Source organism: Euprymna scolopes, chromosome 21 (genome assembly GCF_053919585.1).
Source record: "Euprymna scolopes isolate OS-2025 chromosome 21, ASM5391958v1, whole genome shotgun sequence".
Taxonomy (NCBI): Eukaryota; Metazoa; Mollusca; class Cephalopoda; order Sepiida; family Sepiolidae; genus Euprymna; species Euprymna scolopes.
Window position 1 is genome coordinate 59,216,482 of NC_136502.1, and position 25,835 is coordinate 59,242,316.

Genomic DNA, 25,835 nt, shown 5'->3' on the forward strand with positions numbered 1-25,835 from the left:
GTATACAAGTTAAGAGACAACGAATTAGTCATTATAGTAATATACCTATAGTACATTATAGTAAGGAAAGTAAAAAAAATATATATATAGATAAGCCAATAATCAGCTGATCATTGTCATAGAGAAAGAAGAGAAGGAAACAAAATGAGAAAAGAAGGGGGAAAATAGAAAAGAGAGAAAAAAATCAACAAGGAAAATGGAGACACTTATTTTTTTAGATGGGAGTGGACCAAAGATTTATATTTTTTTATCCTCACTCAACACGCTTAAAAAAAAAAAAAAAAAAAAAAAAGTACAAAACTCACATTTATCGAGACTGACACCAATTCGCTCTCTAAACCGTTATAAAAACAAAGTCCACTTTCTCCTTTTTCTCTCTCTGCGAGAGAGGTGGTCGTGGCGAAGTAAAAGAGAAAAGGAGGGTGGGAACTACGCGTAGGTGTAAGTATTCATGACTAAATTATCAAAAATAATATATTATATTTTGGGGAGGGGCAGTATTTCTTCTAATAGTGCTCAATGCACTTGTAGAGTTTTATTATGGCGACATAAATGCGATCACATCAGTTGCATGATTTACAAAACACATACATACACGACTACACGAGTGGTGTGACACACAAAATTCCAACCTAGCACGCCTGTAACCAGTACAAAACACACCACTGGTGTGTTTTGTACTGGTTACAGGCGTGCTAGGTTAGAATTTTGTCTTTCCAACTATGGATTAAATAATAGACTGAGAACAAAGTGTAGTACCTGTTTCTGATACCACGTTGCATCTTCGATCAGTGAAAGGTGGGAATCTTTCTAGATCTAGGCAATTTTAATTTATGTTCCAATCTAGAGTAACTTTTTTAGGAAGGGCTGCTGCAGGCTGCACTCAGTGCAGCCGGGCTGCAGTTTCCCTAACCAGTCTTGTATCTAATTCTGCCCTCGTGGGGAGGCAAGTACAGAGGAAGGCACTAAACTTGATAGTGCAAGTCAAGTTGTTTACGAAAGAAAAAAAACACACAAAAAACACCGCTTATGTTTTACTGGTATAGTTTCTAATCGCTCTAAACCTATCTCTTCTTGCCAGTGGACTCTGGGGATGTCGGTTCAGAAGAACTGCAGCTACTGATTGCGCAATCTTTGGTTCGTTATAGACATACGTGCAGGCTACCTTACAGGGGATCTTTTGTCTCTAGAGACCGAACGAATTCTTTATATCATTGCATTGCTTTTTAAAAACAATTTTTTATCCCACCGACCTTTGAACAAAAACTATGGAAATATCGTTATCCCCTGTTTACCCCAACCTAATTTATGTGGTTTCAATTTTTTGGTACAATCGGGGCGGGCGCGTTTGGAAAATGTTTCCTTTTGTAAGACATGTATTTTAATTTGTACACATTAATATTTTCTTGTGCATTTAATCTTTAATACAAACCTTATCAGCCAATTTATTTTAGTATAAAATGTTAACTCGATTAAACTTTTACATAGTTTTTAAAAAATTCCAATGAAAGACTAATACTGAATTTCTCAACCATTTCGGTCAAATCTCAAAAACATGTAATCACATTTCGTGTGTCCGCATGTGTGACTATCTACCGAATTTGCAAATTATTATTATTATAGTTGTTATCAATCGTTTATTTATGAAAAAAACAGTAAAATAACTTTAAATTTTTATTTAAAAAAATAATTACAAAATTAACTATAATTTCGGTTTCTTCGTAAATGACTCGACCATTTCTTGTTCTGATATAAAATTGTACTTTGACTTTTGAAAATATACAAATTTGAACTTCATCTAAATTTTTTTATTGATTACTTTCAAGTCATTTTTTTTAATTATTATTATTATTTTGGGGTAAATGTGACTATCGGAATACTCTGGCAAAATCACCGCTAAAAAAATCGTCTGCGACTATCAAACTTAAAGACCGAACCAGAAACTCGAAAACAAAATGAAACAAAATTTATTGCAATGCTGCAGTGCAGTCAGTGCACTGCTGCAGTTTGCTGCACTTATTTTAGTTCAAATACGCATTTACCAAAAAAAGGTGTATTTCCCCTGTTATTATTTATATGTTATATATTTATTTATGCTCCATAGCTAGCGTTTATTCCAACATATAAATATTTCACATGAACCTGGAACCACATCTTTTCTGGTAAATGCGTTGAACTAAAATAAATAAATAAATAAATAAATAAATAAAGACAAACAAACAAACAAAAAAACAAGTGCAGCAAAATAAAAATAAATCAATAAATAAATTCCGTTTCATTTCGTTTTCGAGTTTCCGGCTCGATCTTTAAGTCTGATGGATGCGGAAGATTTGTTTTAGCGGTGATTTGGCCAGGGTATTCCGATAGTCACATTTACCTTATTTGGGTAATGTTATTAAACCATCGACTCGTATATTTTTAACCTCTTCATTTTTGCCTGTTTTTATTTTGTACACCAAAAATGTCATAATAAAAAAATAAATTGAACCTGACCAGACCAGACCACCAACGATAAAAACACTGAATAAAATTTAAAAACTTCAAACAGTAAAGTGTAACTTTATTTTAGGACGATGAATGCAATTTAAGACTAACAGAGTATTTTATTAAAAGAAAAGTTAAAATCTGAGGAAATGGGCCAGATATTTTAAAATCCCTAACGTAGTAGTAGTAGTAGTAGTAAATATACAAGTTGTATTATTAAATGCTTAATTCGAATAAGATAATCGAACACAGAACACACACACATGCATACATACGCATTTGTTATAAAGTTTTGGGGGAATCTTTCCGGTAATTTAGGTTCCTTTGTAGTAGAGAGTCCTTCTTCTCCAGGTATCCAATGCAGCATCCAGTACGTCGAAGAAGCATCCATCTATTATACAGGGCAGGATTTTGCCTCCGATGTGAGAAGATGATGATGATGATTGGTAACAACAGAAGGAGAATGAAATATACTTTCCAGATGTTTGTCGATTTAAATTTGATGCTTCAGCATCAATAAATATACATAATAAATTGTTTTTGTTTTTTAATACAATAAATGCAGACAACCGGGCATATAGCAGAGTGCCAGTGGAGTATATGTTCAGATAGTTCTCACAAAGCTATCCCCCCCTAGGTATTACCATCGCCTTTCAAAGGGGGTGGTATTATTGCCGGTCACTTGAGGCGCCCCTACTGAGAAATGCCGACGTGACCTCCGATCACAGAAAGTTTTGCTATCATTCAGGAAGTTTCTCTCTTTTAGGGAGACTAGAACCTCCCCACGTTAACCCAACCTCATGCCAAATCCAGTATTCGTCGAAGAGATCGGTAATTAAATATGTAAATAAATGTGTAGTAGGCTTGTATTGTTATTTTAAATGTGTTGTAATTAATTTAATAAAAGGAGGAAATTGGATAAGTGTGTTTATTGAATTGTATGCGTCGAGTAAATTGTGTATAAATGTCAATAGATTTAAATACTTTGATGAGTGCGTCTGCGTCGCGTCACTGCGTCAGTGCGTATGTGTGTGTTAATGTGTTTTAGGGTGTAATTTGAATTCGAAGCAAGGAATGCGTTGTATAACGTGTGGGTGTGACTATAAGTCCGCCCGTGAGTGTTTGTGTGTGTGTAAACTATGTACTACAAATTGTATTATATACATTTTTAACATACGTTTTATTTTGTTTTATTTTACTTATATGCGGACTGTACATTAATTTTCAAGTTGGTTTTGGAGTTAAAAACCACAGGCGTCTTATTCAAAGAAAATGTGTATATTTTTTTTTCTGGAATTAGTAGCAGTTTAATACCACCATGCAATGACTACCGGTTGCGAAAAAGAAAAAAGAAAAAAAAAAAAAAAAAAAAAACTACACACACCGACTATCTAAGTAAAATAAAAATAGCTATATAATAAACGTCATAGCAACAACAAAATGATAACGCGACTGTGCTTTAAAAATAAATATATTTAGTTAATTATTTACTATTAATGCCTCTACTTCAGAAAAAAAGGAGTATGGTAAATATATCACAAATTATAGTCGCCCATACAAATTATCGACTTATATATATATATATATATATATATATATATATATATATATATATATATATATATATAAAATAACTATATAATAATAATTATCATAGCAACAAAAACGGTCTCTTATATGATGATTTTATTTTTGGTTGGCGAAGTAGTAGAAGTAGCAGTAATACTTAACGGAGGAGGATGACAAATTAAAATATATCACAATTTTTGTCTTATTTATCACCTATATAAGTAACTATGTATTAATAATAATCGCCATAGTAACAAAAATACTTTCTTACAGACGTATATGACGATAATGATGAGTTTTTAGTTATTAGTAGTTAGGAAGGTAGTGTGACACATACATCACAAATAATTATAGTCAACTATTATCGACTATATAAATAAAGTAGCTATATAATAATAATCATAATGGCAACAAACACGTCTCTTACATATGTAAATGACATCAACGATGGTGATAATGGTTTTGGTTAGTAATATTTCAATGCAAGAGAGAATGCAACGATAAATATATAGCAAAATTACTAAGATAAAAAATTAAAAAAAAACGTCGCTAGTTAATATTGGTTATGCTAGTTATATATCAATATGGTTATGTAACTAGCAATCCTTTGTGTGCGACTTGACAAGGCTTTTTCTCGTTGCTGTTGTTGACGATGAGACACGAAAATGACAAAAACAAAATGCAGATTGGATTTGGAGATGACAACAATGGCAGAGAGAAGAGAGAGAAAAAAATGTTGGATTATGTAAAGTTTTGTTTGGTTGGTTTTGAAACGTATATATAGTAGGGAACGTTAATAAATCCTCCAAAAGACTATATATCTCTATTTTTTTAAAGCAATTCCGCATTTCTCCGGCGTTGTGTAAGAAAGTGCATATATAAAATCCCTGCAGTGTCTTCTACAGACAACAGACGCAACATCTTCACGGCAGTATCATTCTCAACAACAGCAGCAGCGGTGACGGCGGCGGCGGCGGAGGCGGTTCTGGAAAGGCTGATGACAATAGTAACTGTTATAGTTGTAGTAATAGTAGTAGCACCGGTATAACATTGATGTGAAGTGGTATAAGTGAAAGAGAGAGAGAGAGAGGTGGGATAAAAGAGAGAGAGAGAGAGGTGATAAGAGAGAGAGAGAGAGGGAGGAAGAGAGAGAGAGAGGGAGGAAGAGAGAGAGAGAGGGAGGAAAAGAGAGAGAGAGGGGGGATAAGAGAGAGAGAGAGGGAGGGGGGATAAGAGAGAGAGAGAGGGAGGGGGGATAAGAGAGAGAGGGAGGATGAGAGAGAGAGAGAGGGAGGATGAGAGAGAGAGAGATTAAATAAATGAGAGAGCAAAAGAGAGAGATTAAATAAATGAGAGAGAGAGATTAAATAAATGAGAGAGCTAAAGAGAGAGAGAGATGAAATAAATAAGAGAGCAAAAGAGAGAGAGAGATGAAATGAATAAGAGAGAGAGAGAGATGAAATAAATGAGAGAGAGAGAGAGATGAATAAATGAGAGAGAGAGAGAGATGAATAAATGAGAGAGAGTGAGAGATGAATAAATGAGAGAGAGCGAGAGAGAGAGGGACGAAAGGAAAGCGCGCGCGCGAGAGAGAGAGGGACGAAAGGAAAGCGCGCGCGCGAGAGAGAGAGGGACGAAAGGAAAGCGCGCGCGCGAGAGAGAGAGGGACGAAAGGAAAGCGCGCGCGCGAGAGAGAGAGGGACGAAAGGAAAGCGCGCGCGCGAGAGAGAGAGGGACGAAAGGAAAGCGCGCGCGCGAGAGAGAGAGGGACGAAAGGAAAGCGCGCGCGCGAGAGAGAGAGGGACGAAAGGAAAGCGCGCGCGCGAGAGAGAGAGGGACGAAAGGAAAGCGAGAGAGAGAGAGAGAGGGACGAAAGGAAAGCGCGCGCGCGAGAGAGAGGGACGAAAGGAAAGCGAGAGAGAGAGAGAGAGGGACGAAAGGAAAGCGCGCGCGCGAGAGAGAGGGACGAAAGGAAAGCGAGAGAGAGAGAGGGACGAAAGGAAAGCGCGCGCGCGAGAGAGAGGGACGAAAGGAAAGCGCGCGCGCGAGAGAGAGGGACGAAAGGAAAGCGCGCGCGCGAGAGAGAGGGACGAAAGGAAAGCGCGCGCGAGAGAGAGGGACGAAAGGAAAGCGCGCGCGAGAGAGAGGGACGAAAGGAAAGCGCGCGCGAGAGAGAGGGACGAAAGGAAAGCGCGCGCGAGAGAGAGGGACGAAAGGAAAGCGCGCGCGAGAGAGAGGGACGAAAGGAAAGCGCGCGCGAGAGAGAGGGACGAAAGGAAAGCGCGCGCGAGAGAGAGGGACGAAAGGAAAGCGCGCGCGAGAGAGAGGGACGAAAGGAAAGCGCGCGCGAGAGAGAGGGACGAAAGGAAAGCGCGCGCGAGAGAGAGGGACGAAAGGAAAGCGCGCGCGAGAGAGAGGGACGAAAGGAAAGCGCGCGCGAGAGAGAGGGACGAAAGGAAAGCGCGCGCGAGAGAGAGGGACGAAAGGAAAGCGCGCGCGAGAGAGAGGGACGAAAGGAAAGCGCGCGCGAGAGAGAGGGACGAAAGGAAAGCGCGCGCGAGAGAGAGGGACGAAAGGAAAGCGCGCGCGAGAGAGAGGGACGAAAGGAAAGCGCGCGCGAGAGAGAGGGACGAAAGGAAAGCGCGCGCGAGAGAGAGGGACGAAAGGAAAGCGCGCGCGAGAGAGAGACGAAAGGAAAGCGCGCGCGAGAGAGAGACGAAAGGAAAGCGCGCGCGAGAGAGAGACGAAAGGAAAGCGCGCGCGAGAGAGAGACGAAAGGAAAGCGCGCGAGAGAGAGAGACGAAAGGAAAGCGCGCGAGAGAGAGAGACGAAAGGAAAGCGCGCGAGAGAGAGAGACGAAAGGAAAGCGCGCGAGAGAGAGAGAGACGAAAGGAAAGCGCGCGAGAGAGAGAGAGACGAAAGGAAAGCGCGCGAGAGAGAGAGACGAAAGGAAAGCGCGCGAGAGAGAGAGACGAAAGGAAAGCGCGCGAGAGAGAGAGACGAAAGGAAAGCGCGCGAGAGAGAGAGACGAAAGGAAAGCGCGCGAGAGAGAGAGACGAAAGGAAAGCGCGCGAGAGAGAGAGACGAAAGGAAAGCGCGCGAGAGAGAGAGACGAAAGGAAAGCGCGCGAGAGAGAGAGAGACGAAATGAAAGCGCGCGAGAGAGAGAGACGAAATGAAAGCGCGCGAGAGAGAGAGACGAAATGAAAGCGCGCGAGAGAGAGAGACGAAATGAAAGCGCGCGAGAGAGAGAGACGAAATGAAAGCGCGAGAGAGAGAGAGACGAAAGGAAAGCGAGAGAGACGAAATGAAAGTGAGAGACGAAATGAAAGTGAGAGATGAAATGAAAGTGAGAGATGAAATGAAATGAAAGCGAGAGAGATATGAAATGAAAGCGAGAGAGAGATGAAATGAAAGCGAGAGAGAGATGAAATGAAAGCGAGAGAGAGAGAGATGAAATGAAAGCGAGAGATGAAATGAAAGCGAGAGATGAAATGAAAGCGAGAGAGAGAGATGAAATGAAAGTGAGAGAGATGAAATGAAATGAAAGTGAGAGAGATGAAATGAAATGAAAGTGAGAGAGATGAAATGAAATGAAAGTGAGAGAGATGAAATGAAAGTGAGAGAGATGAAATGAAATGAAAGTGAGAGAGATGAAATGAAATGAAAGTGAGAGAGAGACACACAGACGGACTGGGGCAAGACGCAGACAGACGGACAGGGATGAGATGCAGACAGACGGACAGGGATGAGATGCAGACAGACGGAAAGGGGCAAGACGTAGATAGAGCGAGACAGAGACACGGAACAAGTAAGAGGGAGATGGAAGTAGATTTCTGGAGGCAGAAAGGGAAGAAGAGAGAGAGGAGCGGAAAGAAGAGGAGAGAGAGGCGCAAAGGGAGGAGAGTGAGAGATGGAACGAGTAAGAGGGAGATGGAAGTAAATTTGAGGAGATGGAAAGGAAAGGAGAGGGAGAGGCGGAAAGGGAAGGAGAGATGTGTGTGGTAGTGTGTGTCGGGTAAAGAGAGGTCGGGTTAGTGTTTTAGATTCTAAGTTTGTTTTTTTAAATTTTACAGGTTACTAACCATTTTTTACTGGATTGAACTAAATGCTCAAGATCAGAGGAGAGGGACAGATTTTGATCATTGCTGGCCTTTGAAGTGTTGTCATAGATAGTTGTATCGTCTGCATAATTGTCCATGAATCATTACGGCGAATTAGAACAATGTTTTGGAAACACAACTTAATCCCAGAACTAAAGTATATTTTAGCACTTCTTAGCTGTAAAACATTACCATAGGACAGTTTCTCTGTAGAATATAACATGGTCATCTTCAAATCTAATGTAAACAAATATTTATCATAAACCATCTCCATAAGTACTTACTTTTTTTTCAATTCTCAATATTCTTTGCTATTCAACTGACAATCGATTATCTGATTAAACCTAATCTCTGAATGGTTTTGCTTTTGACATGTGGTGACTCCCTATATATATATATAAAAAAAAACAGGTACTTTGAGTTAATAAAGTGTATATAAAAAGCCTTGGGAAATCAAACATTGAATAATATACATTTACTTAGGTATGTTTATAGATTTACATTTTTGTCTGTACAGGATTCACTCCTAAACTTTTAATTTTGGAAAACAGCTGCTAGATGTCATGAGTTCAAATGTGGGCTATATTTAGTTTTAGTTTTATATAAAGTGGGTGGAAGCCCTTTGTGAAAATTTGGATAAAACCTCCAATTTTTTAAAAATTCTCACAATACATATTAGGCGTTACAGTCAATGTCTAGAATCCTACCAACTCCAGGTGGCCAGAAAGTGGGTGTCCATTTTGCATTAAATTTATATAAAAAAGTGATCCCACTTTCTGAAAAAGTAATTTCTTCATATCATGCAAACTATTTCTCTGCGCTACTTTTAAAGTATATATATATTCGTTTTTAGCACTTACAAAAACCAATAAAAGTCGTCATTGTAAAGGTTTTTTTGGAGTTGGAAAGAATCTAGACATTGACCGGCATTACAATTACTAAATATTCCCCAATTTTCTACTTCTGTTTTCTGGGCATTTTGAAGGGCTCAATATGGGAACAACCTACCATTCGAAATTTCAAATATTCCAGATAGGTATTGAATTCCATCCATAATTTTTAAACACTAATTAAGTAAGATCCTTTAAGCTTAAATCATAAATTTTATGCATTTTCTAATATCAAAATCACATAATGGATTTTGATAAAAATTAGAATAAATTATTCTAGGCATAAGGTTTAGTATCATTATATTTTGATTTTAATTTTTGTAAGCAATCATTAAAGTAGTGTAAAACTACTATTCAGGGAAATAATTTTTACCCATCCTGAGACGGGTATTCTTCTAGTTCAATACACTAATAGATTAACAACAGCCTTTGAGACTTTACACGACCTGTCGCCACAGTTGATTGAAAATTTATTGGGGCGACTAAAAGTCATAAATCACTCGCCCGCCAGTCAATAAAATTTCTTTAAATAAAGAAACGGGGGGGGGGGCTCATTTATTTTATGGCCCTCAAATATGGGGTGACTTAGAATGACCTATGTCTCATCATTTGTGAATTCTTTCATCTCTAGCTATGGGACCATTGGAATATCTTATTGAAAAAAAAGTGGTCACGCTAAAGTTCAACAAGAGGTCAAATTTACACATTAGGCAGTCAAAATGTCGCCTTCATTTAGCTCTCTGATTTTGAAATTCATTTGGGGAAAAAATTCTTCAACGCTACAACTACATACACTTCATGTTTACAAAAGTAAAGACGAACATTTGAAAGAGGAAAAAAACGCATCGTTCCATCAAGCATCCGAAGAAATGATTCTTATTTCTATGGAACAATGATATGAATGATGCTATATAAAGAAACTGGTGTTGTATTTTAATGTTTTGTTGAATATTTACTGAAATTTTTGTAGTAATAAAATAGTTGATTTACAAGAGTTAAACAAATATTTTCTTGTTAGATTATACACATGGTAATTTCTTGAATTGTTGTAAAATTATTTACTATTATTGACTGAAACAAAGACAAAGTCGGACGAGTAAAATTATTTTGGGGAGAGTAAATTTTCCCTCACACTCGACCAGTGGTCGAGTGATTTTTTTTTCAAATTTCAAAGGCTGTTAACAGACAATTTTTTTATCTTTCAATTTATTGTTTACTCGTTACTTAATCCAAAGAAACCTGTATAAAAAAAAAAAAAAAATTAAAATCTAGAAAGAGGGAGAGGCATGTCCCACGGTTTACTAATATATTAGTGCCGTTAAGTATACAATATCTATGTGATGGTTGTAGACAATATGGAAAAGAGGTTTAAGAATCTAATCTTAGCTTGCTCAGCTAGTTGTTGAGGAAATTTTGGCAAGGCCGCTGGCACTCAACATGTTACCTGCTTCTGTAGATTACACCCTGGTACACCAAGATGGTTGTTGTGAGTGGGTGTGACATCAACCAAGCTGATAACTTGGATGAAAAGTATCTGACAACTCAAATTGGTTCAACCACTGTTGCATAGCTTTGCAACAAGTAACCATGTGATTGACAAAAGTCAAAATTATTATTTTATCTCTCACTGAACTGATGGAAATACACTAATTATTAGATTGTTGAAAGAATGGATGAGAATGTTCGAGTTAGTAGCTGTAGAGCAGTTGAGGTAGCAGAGTCAGTTGACAAAGAAAGGGCAAAGAAAATATGGAAGGATTTCAGAGCGATAAAATATTGGCCAGAGAAAGGTTAGTTTGGAAGTCAATTCCTAAAAGTTGTTCAGCTGATGTTAACTGACGTAAAACTGAATATGATGATATCAAAGTTTGTGGAGCATGTAAATATTTGGTTTAAGAGTAAAAACAGAAACAAAAATCTTAAGAAACGCCTGTACATTTAGCAATAAAAATACTATTTCCACATAAGAATATTTTTGAATGAATAAAAAAATCAGCTGTGTTAAACAGATAAACAGACAGAACCTTTCAATACGGATGTGTGGATGTATCCAAAAATGCTATTTGAAAATTGAGCATGATAGACTGATGGAACTGCTATTTCAAATTAAGGGAATAGACAGAAGTTGGAAGCCATTCACAAAATGTCTAACATTAATATGAGCCACAAAGACGGGGAGGGGGGAAATGAAAATTACAAAATTAAATATAAATAACAACATCATATTAAATAAATATAACTTCCAGTCAATGCAGATTGGGGTGAAAAGTTAAAAACTATGCGTAAAGCCTATTTAGTTTGGAAACTGGATAATATGTATTGTTAATTGAACCAAAAACCCCTATTTTACCTTGAGCTGGAGACAAGTTTATTTCTAGAATCATGGATAAATAACAATAGATAAAATAGGATTTAAAACCATCATTGCAAGTTATATTCCATAGTATGCAACATTATCCATTAGATCACTCACATACCACGTTTAATAAAATGCTTTAATCTTATTAGTTCAACTTGAAGTATTTCTTACTCAAGTATGCAGCAACAAAACTAAAGTGAAATAAATCTCCTAAAAGAATTAGTTCAACGAATGTTCTATCAATGGGCAAGTAAACATAAAATCTCAATTCATATTTTTGTATCTCTGTCTTAGAGATGGTGATACACTAATTGTTAGATTGTGGCAAAGATTTTGTGGGACATTTCCATTCTTATTCTCAGATTTAAAAAAGAAAAACCAAAAAAACAAACAAAAACAAAACTATTTTAACTTGAGCCTACGAAGTCAGAAAAAGAGGGGATATTTCAAACTTGAGTGTGGAAGCTGAGAAAAATTTCTCATATTGACTTTTTATTAAGGTTAATATAGACAAATCGAACAAGATGAAAAGTGAACTAAATTCGTCCATATTATGCCACAAGGGAGGCAAATCTGTAGCAAATAAAAATGGAATTAAAACCCGTTTTTTATGGTTTGCACTGAAGAAAAAAAAACATTAATAAAAAAAAAATAAGAGGTTATCTTTCTAATGGAATAATATTAACAGATTCCTTTTCCGTTTGCTCAATTTATTTCAGCACTTACAATTCAACTTAATTAAATATGATTGTTTATATTTAATGTAGTAAGCTGTTTTAATATGCCGAGCAGCAAGTTTTTTAGAATCTACATTAGTTTATGAAAATTTGTCTCTTTGAAGCCCCCACCTCATATCATATAGAAGTCATATCTTGTGCTATAAAGCAGTGGGTGTTCATCACAGGTTTGTGATGGATCTGCTAGGGTTTAGGAGAAAGAGATGACATGAATAGGAACATACATGCTTGGTTTGAGAGGAATGAATGAAATGTTTTATTTCTTATAACTTGACAGCATGTTATTTTCTTGTTTCAGCCTTTATTAAACCCAGCAAAGCATCACCCTTCTGCTTTAATTTGTACTAATCACTCAGTTACTCACTCTCTCTCTCTCACACACACACACACACACACACACACACACACACACACACACACACACACACACACACACACGAATACCCGTCCTAGGATGGGTAAAATCCCCCCCCCCAAGAATTTTGCATTACTTTTATGTCCCCTAACAGATTAAAATCAAAATAAGGTTTTAAAATTGTTTGAAGATTTTTTTGTTTTTTTTACTGTTCACTGAAAATGAAATTTAGAGCTGACAGTACCTACCTCAAACTACTAGGGGAGGGAGGGATGATGTAGGTTTAAATCAAGATGGATACCTCATTAGTTTAATTTTTTATACTTTTCTGCAAAATGTCCTAAAAAATATGTAAAATCGCTTTTAGCAGTAACTTTATTTTAATTGCTACACATGGGTATTTCTACTTACGTGACTCTCCACGAACTATACATTAGGCTGGTTTTTAATGTGGGGAAAATCCAACACCCAAAAAAGGGAATTGGAACAAAAATTATAATTATCCAAGTCTAGAAGGATTTCTCCTCCATTGATCAAAGGCAGAAAAGACTAAGTTGGACATCAAAACAGATATTACATTTGACTCCTAGCCAAAATGACCAAACCCTTGCAAATGTGTTAATCTGGCTTAAACTTAAATTTGAAAATAGCTGTTAATTTTTTAAAATTCTTTAAAAAAACAATTTGAGTAAGAGTTGCAAAAGTACTTAAATTTAAATACTTTTTTGTTTTATTGTGGATTAAAAAAAAAAACATGATTGTTTGGTTCAAAAGTGGTCTTCAGTCATGCTGACAATCACTTTGTACTGAATATGATAAAGCAATGGGTGTCCATCACATGGTTGGGTGTAATCTGTTTCATTTAGGATGAGGGGATGACATGAATAGGAAACATATACAGTTTAGTAGATATGAAAAAATACAATGACATTTTTTTTTCTTTCAGAATAGAGGGAGGAGCAGAAGAGGGTAAGTATGAACTTTACAAAACTGTTTAAACGTTGTCTTAAGGAGAATAGTTTCCCATCTCCCTGGAAAATCTCATCAGTATGCCCTGTATTTAAGAATTCAGGTGATCGCTCATCCCCCTCTCAGTACAGGCCAATAAGTCTCCTGTGCGTCATGAGTAAGTTGCTAGAATCTGTATTAAATACAGAAGTAATCAAACATCTCAACAAAAATAACCTTCTTAGTGACACTCAATATGGTTTCCGTTCTGCTAGATCTACAGCAGATGTCCTTACAGTTATATCGCATAGGATTAGCAAATCTCTCGACGGTGGCAATCTTTCTAGGGCATTTGCTCTTGACATATCTAAAGCCTTTGATAGGGTATGGCATAAAGGTTTACTTCATAAGATCGCTAGCTATGGTATAGCTGGAAAAGTCTTCTCAATTATTAAATCATTTCTTTCTGATAGATTCATAAGAGTAGTAGTTGAGGGGCAAAAATCAGAAGCTCACAATATTAATGCCGGTGTCCCTCAGGGATCCATCCTGGGCCCAACTCTTTTCCTGATCTACATTAATGATCTTCCAAATCATATCCTTACATCATTTGTAGACATTTATGCTGACGACACTACCATTTATGGTACCACATCTAAGACAGTAAACGAGCAAGTACTCTCCAATTCTCTCTCCTCTGATCTTGAGCACGTAGTACAATGGGGAAAGGAGTGGCTGGTTACTTTTAATGCATCTAAAACCAAGCTTCTCTCTTTACATCATCAACATTCTAATCCACATTTGTCATCAATTGAAATGAATGGCTCTCGTCTTCAGGAGGCCTCAAGTTTTGACAAGCTTCTGGGCTTGACCATTACTCCTGATCTTAAATGGAACACGTATATCAAATCTGTTGCCAAGGCCGCTGGAAAAATGGTGGGATCTTTCTATCGATCCAGTAGATATCTCACTGCTGATGCTATTCTCTATCTATATAAGAGCCAGGTACGTCCAAGGATGGAATACTGTTGCCACATCTGGGCAGGAGCTGCTAGAAAGAACTTGTCCTGCCTTGATAGAGTTCAAAATAGACTTCGTAGCCTCGTAGGAGATGTCCTTTTCTCCTCCTTGCAACCTCTATCTCACAGAAGAGATGTTGCGAGTTTGTCTCTGATGTATCGTTATTTTCATGGAAAGTGTTCAACTGAGCTTCAATCTATGGTCCCCCCTCGCCAAACTTTCACAAGAAACACTCGTCTAGCTGTAAACACTATCAATAATTTCCCCCACTCTTTATCTGTGCCTAAACCTAAACGTAGATTCCATGAACAAAGCTTCTTTCTTAGAACTGCACGCCTGTGGAATTGTCTTCCGTTTTCCTGCTTTCCGGCTGACTACAATATGGTTTTGTTCAAGTCTAAAGTAAATAAGTTCTTGATGAGCCGTTCCATATAAGTTATTAAATTTACCAAATTTTCATTACTAATGATTACTATATTGACCAACTTCTACTGTACACTCTTTAACCCTTATCCTTGAGTGGCCTCTGGGCCTTGATAATGTGGTGATGCCTTTGTAAAAAAAAAAAAAAAAAAAAAAAAAAAAATGTAACATTTCATTATGCAGCATATTATTTTCTGTGCCATTCTTTATTGAAACAAGAGAGATAGCACCCCTATCTTAATTTATCACCTGGTTGTTACACTAAGAGACATACATATCAATTCCCCACCAAAGATTGTGTTCATGCTAACAATCACATAGAATCTAAAGTGCAGATAGATGACGGTTTTCAAAGCATTAGGAAATCATATAAAAAAAGAGGCTTTAAAACTATGTTGTTGGTAATGGGGTTTGAGTTTGTTCTAGGAATTTGTGGGGTTCAACTAGAAAATTGATGATAGAGCCTCTATGAATAATTTTGTATTGTAGCAATATTTATATCAGGCTGTGTAAAAATAGCATTAAAAATAGTATTTTTCGCATATGGTTAAATTAACACTGCCAATCCTTTTTCATTCTGCTTGTTTTATAAAAGACCCTCTTCAAAAAAAGGTACAGTTTTTATACTGAAACCACTGCCACCTATGCAAATTGATTGCCAGCCAGAGCCATCTGGTTTAAACTCTCTAAACAGCTAATCTGCAAAGGGTAGATAACTCAATTGATTGTTCATGCTACTGAAATTAACATAGAAATGAATAGAAAATTCCATTAGAAGTGAAAAGAGTTAAAGTTAAGTATCAGAATATGTTTTAGATGATTTGAGGTTTTTAGTTCCAAAAAATGAGACTCAGCAAAGAACAACTATTATAAACAACTGTTTACTACCTGTCAGTTACACAATACTTCAGTTGCTAATTTTGTATTCTTGTAGAAATATTTAGATTTGTGTGCATGTAAAAATAGTGATAAAAAAAAAACAAAAACCGGCATTTTCTACATAAATAGAAATTAAGTTGGAGAATGGAAAATTTCATTAGAAGTTAAATATATCGGGGGATAATGTTGTAGTGAAGCCAAGACTACTACTTCTCCATTACATTTCTCTTTCTCTCTACTTTTCCCTTTCCCTTTCTTCCTTCCTTCTTTTCTTTCTATGTGACCAGAGGTTGTAGCCAATCAGGACGGAGAACAGTTCTGGTGGGAAAGAAGGAGATACAAAAAGTTTTGGAAGCAAAAAGACAAAGAGACGAGTTGTTCCAGCGTCAGTGCACAAATGAAAATCCCAAACTTTCTATGACCCGATACCACTTGTATGCTGAAATGTATACAAAACCGTTTCATTTTGACATACCTTTGTTTTTAATTATTATTCCCAGGTCTTTTTCTAGACCATTCCAACACTCCCTTATTAATTTCGACGACACTCCAAAAGGGGCACCCGCCGAAATGGTAACCTACCCAACAAGACTTACATTATGGTAACCGCCATAATGTCATGGACTAAAATGTAGTCTTTGGGTAGCCTTCAACTATGATAAACAACTTTACTTTTTATGCATATAAAGATAACCCCATTTTAAAGAAAAAGGGCCATTCACTCATATGGTGGTTTTAAGTTGTTAATGATGAAAACTTTAGTGAATGAAATATTAAAAATTTTTGTCTAATTATCAAATTGTATTTCATATAAGATTTTTTTTACTGATTAAAAGAAAAATGTTGCTTGATGTTTAACATACTATGAATTAGAATATGAAGATTCAATGTGTTAATTATTGAAATAAAACTTTTATGAACAGCTAAATTGTGCTTCTGTCATTTTTATATGTTCTTTAGGGTGTAATGGTATTTTGTCCAACATTTGATCTAATAATTGTTTTCATTAGGATTGTTTTTCACTTATTACAAAATGGCATAATCCATTTGTAAGGATTTTTTCATTTATTTGAAGCCTGCACCTTTAATTATACACTGAAAATTTGATTCTGGGTCACTAACAAATAAGACAACAAATTTTCTAATTTTCATATAACTTTGAATAGTCATAAATTTGGTGGCTAACTGAGCTATGAAAAGTTTTATATCATTTTATATGTTTTGCAAATATCTCATGCAATCATGTATTTGCCACAAGATATTTATTATGTAAATTTTCTTCAAGAATAGTTTTCAACATATATCTTAAATATATTATATCCAAAAACTAAAGTCCTTGGTTATAATAAAAATAAATTTTGATTAGTGATATTTAATAACATATGCATGCTTACTGGCTTAAAAAATTTGGTGTTCAAACTTGTGTTAGTTTTTATTCTGACAAACTATCGATTAATACACAACATTTTTCAAAAAAGAAACGCACAATGGCTTTACATTCAAAGCAAATGTCTGTTTATGTTGGGTTTAGGGGAAACATGTTTTGCTTTTCATGACAGACCACCCTGACTCTTTTTGATCATCTAGGTTATTCTTCACAACAGCTATTCAAACAAAGCTCACAAGATTAGGATGAAGAAAAGTGCCACCCATTTGATATTAATAGCAATTGGAGATTCCTAGACATAAATAGTACATAAGATGAAATCAAGTAGAATGCTTTATTGCATTGGATTTGTATAAAGTATCTGCCATGTTGTGGACGCCTACACATAAAGTAGTACATTTACAATTTGTTGTTTTCATTGTGAACTTTGCCTCCTCAATATAGTAAATACAACTTATTTACTGTACTGCGTTAGAACAATCCAGCTATTAATGACTTTGTAAAGGGTATTTTTGGCTCCAAAAGTGCTTCATATTTTAAATTAACATGCTAATCATTTTAGCTTTCTTAAAAAACAGACGAAGAGTAAGTTTTTTTCTCCTGTTTCTGTAGCAGGGAATTGGTAATCTTTGTAGAAATTAGATAAGTTTTTTTTTTCTAACAAACTATAAAGAAATACAGATAGCTAAGGGAGAGATGGTTGATTTGTTCAGTTTATTATAAACTTGTGGGGGTACCTGGCATTGCCCGGGTGTTTGGAGGTGTGTGTTGAGCACAAAAGTGTTAGTAGGCAGGCTGGCTTGAATACGTGATGCGAAGGTGGAAAAGAAAGTGAAAGAAAACGTGACATCTTACTACTATGCTACGAGGCCATAGGAAGTGAAAAGCGTTCAAATTTAGCAATGTCAATCAAAAAGTTGATTTGCTAAGTGAACGAGTTCACGCAGGTGCAGAAATGAAGGTTGGCTGAAGGCCAGTTCAGCTTTCCGCCATTTTATCTATTTGCTTCCCCACAATGTTGGGGAAACCAAGCTCCTCTGAAAAAGGGGGAACTCTCAAAGAAATAGAAATTGTTTAATATGAAGGGTTTTTCCAAACATTGATCAAAGCTAATTGCTTTCAAGACATCCTGGCACGAAAGGCCACTGACAGCTTTGCTTCAATGAGTTTCGCTTTATTTATACAAAAAGACGAACAAACATGCAAAAGGACGGAAAATCAAGATAGCATGCTTAAAAAATCTATTTCAACATTTTTAAAGAATTCATTAAACAAAATTCTAATATTTTAGTCTTCTTTTTAGCAAAAAATATTTTTTTCAGCTTCAAGATATTTGGTATAGAATAAGAAAAAAAAAAATTCTTACCAGCTCTGTAGTCATATTTTATAGAAATGAACCAAAATAAAAGTATGCTTACCTGCAAAGAAAACAGAAAAGAGAATGAATAATTCTGAGTGAATTAAAAATTAAATAAAAGATTCAAATTTAATCATAAACTATCCAGAAAGAGAATCATCAAACATCAAGTTTGACAAAAATTATTAAAATCACTTTCTAATATATATATCTATATTAAATTTCTCTGTCTATTGCACTTTTTCTTGTCAACTACAAGCCCTATCTGGCTGAAATTTTGTGTGGACTTTTGTTACAGTAAGGCGCAACGAACTAAGTATAATGGTATTCATTACAGATTAATAGGGATTAACATTTTTTGCAAGAATAAGTACAAATTTAATCATATCCAACCATCAATTTGGCATAAAGCATTCATTCTAAATCAATAGTCTACAACTTTTGCCAGTTTTAACAGGCTAACAAACCTAGTGTATATATATATATATATATATATATATATATATATATATATATATATATATATATATATATATATAAGCATTCAATAATGTCCAGATTTTGTCTTATTTTTAATCTTCGGAATTATTCTATCCAAAATCTTATATTTGCTACATCTGATATACTAGGTGCAATTAGTCTCTTTCTCATATATATATATATATATATATATATATATATATATATATATATATATATATATATATATATATATATATACACACACACACACAGAGATAGATAGATGGATAGGCTAATTGCATCTAGTATATCAGATGTAGCAAATATAAGATTTTGGATAGAATAATTCCGAAGATTAAAAATAAGAGAAAATCTGGAATTATTGAATGGTTTAAGAACATAAATATGGATAAGGACATAGATTCGTACAATTTGATATTGATGCATACTACCCATTTATTACTCCATCACTTTTGGATAAAGTTTTACAAATGGCTAAATAGTACACCGACATTACTAACTTGAAAGTAGAATTTTGTGAAACATTCTAGGGGGAATTTAATGATATATTATGGTAAATTATGGACATGTAAGGATAGGGATATAAATTTTAATATTACTATGGGCTTGGAAGATTCAGCTCAAGTTATAGATTTGATGGGTATATAAGTGAAATTGAAAGTACAGTTATGTAAAGATAATGTAATATTAAAAAACCCTTGATTAGGAAAAACTATATAGATTATTCATTGAACTGGACTTAAAACACTGCATAGATAAAAATGACAAAATATTAACTTTCTATACATTGCCCTTAACTTAAATGGCAATACATATGTATAAACCTTATAAGCCAAAACAAAAAAATCTATATTGAAAAACAATCTATGAAACTAAACTTATTAGACTCTAAATATGATAGGATAAGGATGATTAAGAAGTGAATAGTAATTGTGGTAAAATATAAGTGATATAATTTAAAGAAAAAATGTTATTACACTTCACTTTATACCCACGTCTGTACACATACATACACTGATATAGACATCCATATATATTTATATATATGCAAATGTACACAAACATACAATGCACATATCCACATTCATACACTCATATATACATACATATTTTCCAAGATTCCAACTTACATTGCATGTGTGTGAAAATGTATGTCTGAATGTGTGTAGATGTGGGGGCAGTAGATATGTCATCTATACTTTACACATATGGGTCTCACTTATCAGCAGGAGTTTTGACCATGGATTTGATTTTGATATAGAGTTCACTGGAATAACCGGAGCTCAGAACACTTCGAATTGTCATTATGATCAAAGCTGAGTGCTCCACAGTAATTTGAATTTAAAGACTAAGGAAAAAAGTCTCTTTAACAAAAGATGAATCAGAAATTAAAAACAAAAACACATCTAAGTTATAACTGACCAACACACATATAAACCCTTTTTCACATCCTCCTTCCCTCAGCCCACCCACCAGCTGAACCACAAATTCTGTATCTCCCACTCACTTACCAAATATAATTCAATAATATTAATAAAAATAAGAGTATTTTTTCCTCATGTCAGGTATATAAGACGTTATAACTTTCATTTGCTCTGCATTGTAGCATATTTCACATGGTACAACTATAAGAAATCGATTTTCCTGATGGAGATTGGATACCAACTCTAAAACTTTTTTCTATTATATATTTTCTGCATACATAATTTTAAAATAACACTGGTCAACAGCAAATTTGATGTCTTTTTGTCAACTGATTTTGAACAATTTTTATGTGCTGAATCTAAAAATAACACTCATTTTGCTGAGTTAGTTCGTCATTTTGTTAATTTTTTATTTTTTGAAATTTTAAATACACAGGAAAGAGGTTCTTTAACCAAATGCAGCTATGATATAAGTATTAACTGTTCACCACCCAATGTTCCATTACTGGAATAAATTTTTGAGAACTCAAAATACAAACAAGAAAACATTTGAACATTGGAATTGTTTCAGAGATTAAATTTTTTACTTTATGGTACCAAACTTGTTTCAATACATCCATTTTCAAGGCGGTGGTTTTCAAAAAATTAAAAACTTTCAAAATATCTTGTTATTTCTAAAAAAAAAAAAATGTCATTTCTACTGTTATATGTTCAAATCCTTCTAAATAAGTTTCTATTTTTGGTAAATTCTTAAATGTTTACAAGTGAAGATGTCATGGCTTTAGTTTAGTTCATTGAAAGGTTTAAAAATTCTCTTGTTTTAGTTTTATTAAATTTAAACTAAAACTTAAATGGGAAAATTAACGAAGTTTATAAAGGAAATATTTTATGAATAAATTTAATGGAGACAACATATGCAATTTAACTTCTTTTTTTTTTTCAGGTAATACAAACAATGACTGGAAAAACGTGTATAAATAAGCCAGATGTTTTTTGCTACATTTGTGGTGAATACTTACTTGCACCAAATTGCAATACTGTCACAACATTTGGGAAGAGCATTTACTATGCATATTTTGGAATGAAGTTTGGTGATCAAGACAAGTTTGGCACCTCATATGGTTTACAAAGCGTCTATCAATACAGCAATGGCATGCAAAATTGCATGAACTTTGGCATCGCCTTGATTTGTTGCGAGTTTTCAAATTGTACAATCTATTCTGTGCTATCAAAATCATTGGAATTGATAGGAAAAATAATCATATAATAAAGTATCTCAATCTGCCATCAATCATATGCCCTACATATACTATAGTGAAGAAATTTCTGTACCTGTATTCAAAGATACATGTACTGAAGAAAGCAGCAGCAGCGATAATGAAATTCAAAGCATTTTTGCTACTGATGACACAATCTTTCCTGATGACAACGATAAGCAGCCCAGACTTTTTTCAATATGAACTAAACAATCTTGTTCGTGATTTAAATTTGCCAAAAGACTGTAAAGCTTCTTGTATCTTGTCTAAATGAGAAGAACATGCTGAATGATGAAGTTTGGATAAGTTTCTTCTATACCAGGTACCTGAAATTCATAAGATATTATGCTCAAGAAAAAGACGGTCTATTGCAGTGACATTGTAGAGTTACTGAGAGATCTCGGCATAGCTGAATACAAATCAGATGACTAGCAACGTTTTATCGACAGCAGCAAATGGTCTTTGAAATGTGTATTGTTACACAATAGAAATTTGCATTTATGCCATTCAACAATACTAAAAGAATATGAAGTACGTATTAGAAAAATAGTGACTTTTAAGAAGCTTAACTGCAATATGAGTATCAAAATGCACCACCTGTGCTCACACATAGACCACTTTCCAAAAAATCTTGGCTCTTTAAGTGATGAGCAAGGGGAGCGCTTTCACCAAGACTTACAAGAAATGGAAATACACTACCATGTCAGGTGGGACATGTTAATAATGGTGGACTACTGTTGGAACTTAAGAGATGTGCAAGTACCAAAACAGTTGCAACAATAAAAAAATTAAAAAATTAGACCATACTGATGCAAACATTTGATTTTTAATCACACCTACTGTACAAGAAGTGCAGATAATTTGTTAAAATTAAAGTGATTTTATAATTTTACCACTGAAATATTCCTTAATAATAAAAAATGAAATAATAAAAAGGCCAACCCTGGACAAGAATATGAGAGTGCCATCCCTCTGATGTATCCTTGTTTTTAAATATCACTATAATAATACTACAAGATGTACCTGGCATTGCCTGAAACGTATTTCTTAAAAAAAATTAAAAGAAAAGAAATTGAGACATGGTCATGCGAGTATTATGTTTTTTCTAAACAGTTCACTTCTTGTAAAAAAAAAAAAAAAAAAAAAAAAAATTATGAGCTAAAACCAAAACTTAAAGACAGTGAGTTAAGTATGTTAACCATTAAGCCAGCTTGACAAAATCTTTACAGAAAGTTTTCAAACCTATTTATACTAATAGCACGCAAATGATGCATGCATGTGCAGTCGTGAAACAGCAAACGGATAAAAAATCTGACTACTCCTGTACCAATTTTTCAATTTTTACCCCCTTAGCAGCCCTTTTTTCTGGATGAAAGCTGATTATAAAGTTTTCCACATGTCTGAATACACTGTGTACCAAATTTCAAGTCTGTAGATCAAAAATTTGTCGAGTATATAGGTTGAGAAGGGTCCTCACACACATTCTCACTTTTATAGATATATAGATATGATCACTGTTGTAATGGTGTAAGAAAGGAACTCATAATTTCAACACGCAATAGTTTAAAAAAAAAAAATGAAATGTTACATAAAAAGAAAACACTCAAAAAAAACAAGGCAAAAAAGAACATTGTCTGCCAAGAGGTGCTGGTCTGAGGAGTAAATTAAGGTTGGTTGGTTGTTTTACGGCATATCAACCCTTTTCAGGTTATTTAATGCCGAATCTGGTGATTTTGAAGAACGATTTTTTAATATAGTGTATTTGTTTTTTAGGTCGTATTCTATTTAACCCATAGTTGGGACCCTAACAGGTACTACCACTCCGGGTCAGAGTGGACCTGGGAGCAATGGCAATTAAAGGGTGGCTCCACACTCCCTAAGGCCTGCAAGCTGGGGCCTCACCATCAGATATAGTTTAAGGTCATATCCAGGACCGAGGAGTAAATTAAAGCTTTTCTCTTACAATGTGATTTTTTTTTTATTGTAGCACAATATTACTTTCTGGGTATTTATTAGTACTTATTAGTTTATCTCATTTAGGCCAGTTCTATATTTAGAATACAATGGACACTATTTTCATAGAAATGTTAATAAACTCATATTTGCTGTGTTTTTCTGCCCAAAATCTAATTTTTTGGCACTATCCAGAAAAATATTAGCTTTATCAAATCATATTTGTTGATTCAATATATTTCTCATTCTGTGGAATTTCCACGGATCCTGCTAGTAAAAAAAAATTCTCAGTTTCTTGATGAAGAGTAAAATTATAAATGTGAAATATCTGGAAAAAAGGAAGCAAGACAAAATCATTCTCTACTGGACTTGTAAATTTCACAAATATCTGTTCACACTTGAATAATATTTTTGTTCGTTTTATCCTTTTAATATGCTCTATTTGTAATCTCAAACGTTTCCCGTCAGATCAAGATTACTTTGGTATGTAAAATTTAATTTTTCTTAAACCCTTTATATTTATAATCACACACACACACATTATATATATATATATATATATATATATATATATATATATATATATATATATATATGAAAATTAAGTTTTTTCTGAAGTTGATTCGAATGAAATTGGTAAATTTTTCATTTTTGATATTTTTTTCTTGCGTTTTGTTTGTTTTTCCTTTTGTCTTTTTTAAATACATCTTGTTTCCACATTTCATTTTATGATATATATCGTACATTTTATCTACACACATACAATATATTAGATATACGCATAACTCGTAGGTTAAAACCACTACTATTTATTTCAGTCATCTGACATAACATGCTCTTTTTCACTCCCCCCCCCCCCCATATATACATAGATTACTACTTCCCATTATCTTTCTGTTTCAATTGTTTTCATCCCTCTGAACATGCCCGGTTTTAGCTGCTACCAAAATCTGTTCTAAAAATATTGGTTGGACAGACAAAACAGGCATATCAATATATATTAAACAGATATTCATCTACGAACATTGTGAGTTTAATGCCTTAAATTTTATTGTATGTTTTAATCAAAACTTGGATAATTTAAAACTTGTGAGGAAAAACCAACAACAAAGTGGCCCTCTCTCCAAAAATGTCACCTATGGAATCATTAATGAAATTCACAATCCTTTCTGCAGTTGAACCATATTTAGTATAAAAAACAAAAACAAAACAAAAAAAAATTTTAGTCTCAACATGACTTGTCTAAGTCCCTGTTATGAATGTCCAACAGTCTTTGTTTTATGGCTGTTCAATGGTGAAGGAGACAATGATTGTCTGATCAGTAGGAGGTATGATCCTGTATAGTTTCACACTCACTGAACTTTAACCAAACTTATTATTTGTAGGATTATCTCAGACAGTGTCTATCAAAACAATTATCAAACTATTCTTGAACAGAAGAGTGACATCACAGCCAAAATTAGGGCAGGACCAAGAGAATGAGTTAACGCTACTGACAATTTTGCATCCAGGTGCATTGGAAGATGATAAAATAAAGACTATTGGACATTTACGATTGGAACCTGGACAAGTCAGGCATAGACTGAAGTTTATTTTTAACAAATACGGTTAAATCGTATAAAAAATTGTGAATTTAAAGGAATGTGAATGGCTAATGGCAAAAGAAATCTGAAATTTAAACAAATTTTCCAACCTAGCACCCCCCCCCGGTGCATGTGTGAAACTTAATATAGAAGGATTCCTCCTAAAATACTAGGAAAAAGTAGATTTATCTGGAAATCTGCTTTTTCTGAATTATATAAAATGGGGAATTCTGCTGAACAGTGGAGAACTGAGAATTTACATCCCTGCTTTTATTAACAATTTCATAAGAGGCATGTTTTTTTTGGAGGAGGGTGGGGGTTACCCCATATTTGTGACCTGCCTCACTTAAATGTAAATTGGCTAATAGCATTAAGACAACCTTGTGTATATTTCTTGTAAACATTCCTTTCAGTAATATTTCATGTCAGCATTCTCATGTAATAAAACGTTGGTGGCATTAAACACACAAGTAAAACAAGATATAACAAGTTGTAACAAGGATGAGATTAAAATTCCCCAAACTAGGGTGGATCGCAATAGATAGGCCATTTCTTTGATCTGCAAGTTATCATAAAAGATTTCAATGTTGGCTGTTGTGAATTGCTAAAAAAACAGTTGACTGGAT

The 25,835-nt window shown here is 34.6% G+C and overlaps 1 protein-coding gene and 1 long non-coding RNA gene across 6 annotated transcripts in view; one reads left to right on the top strand and one right to left on the bottom strand.

The window, feature by feature from the left end:
* The window catches only part of LOC145242401 (uncharacterized), a 513,435-nt gene that overhangs the window by 170,550 nt on the left and 317,050 nt on the right, over positions 1 to 25,835 (bottom strand). The window contains exon 1 of one of the 5 annotated variants that reach the window (XM_080105433.1): positions 2,760 to 3,862. The exons of the other annotated variants lie outside the window; for them this stretch is intronic. Within the exon in view, the coding sequence (XP_079961559.1) occupies positions 2,760 to 2,763 (4 nt within the window). The 5' untranslated portion in view covers positions 2,764 to 3,862. Of the gene's footprint in view, positions 1 to 2,759; positions 3,863 to 25,835 lie in introns of those variants that run through there. 5 annotated transcript variants of the gene reach the window in all.
* Positions 312 to 21,497, top strand: LOC145242402 (uncharacterized). The gene is made up of 3 exons (XR_013862726.1): positions 312 to 441; positions 13,443 to 13,465; positions 21,361 to 21,497. It is a non-coding gene; the product is annotated as an uncharacterized LOC145242402 (long non-coding RNA).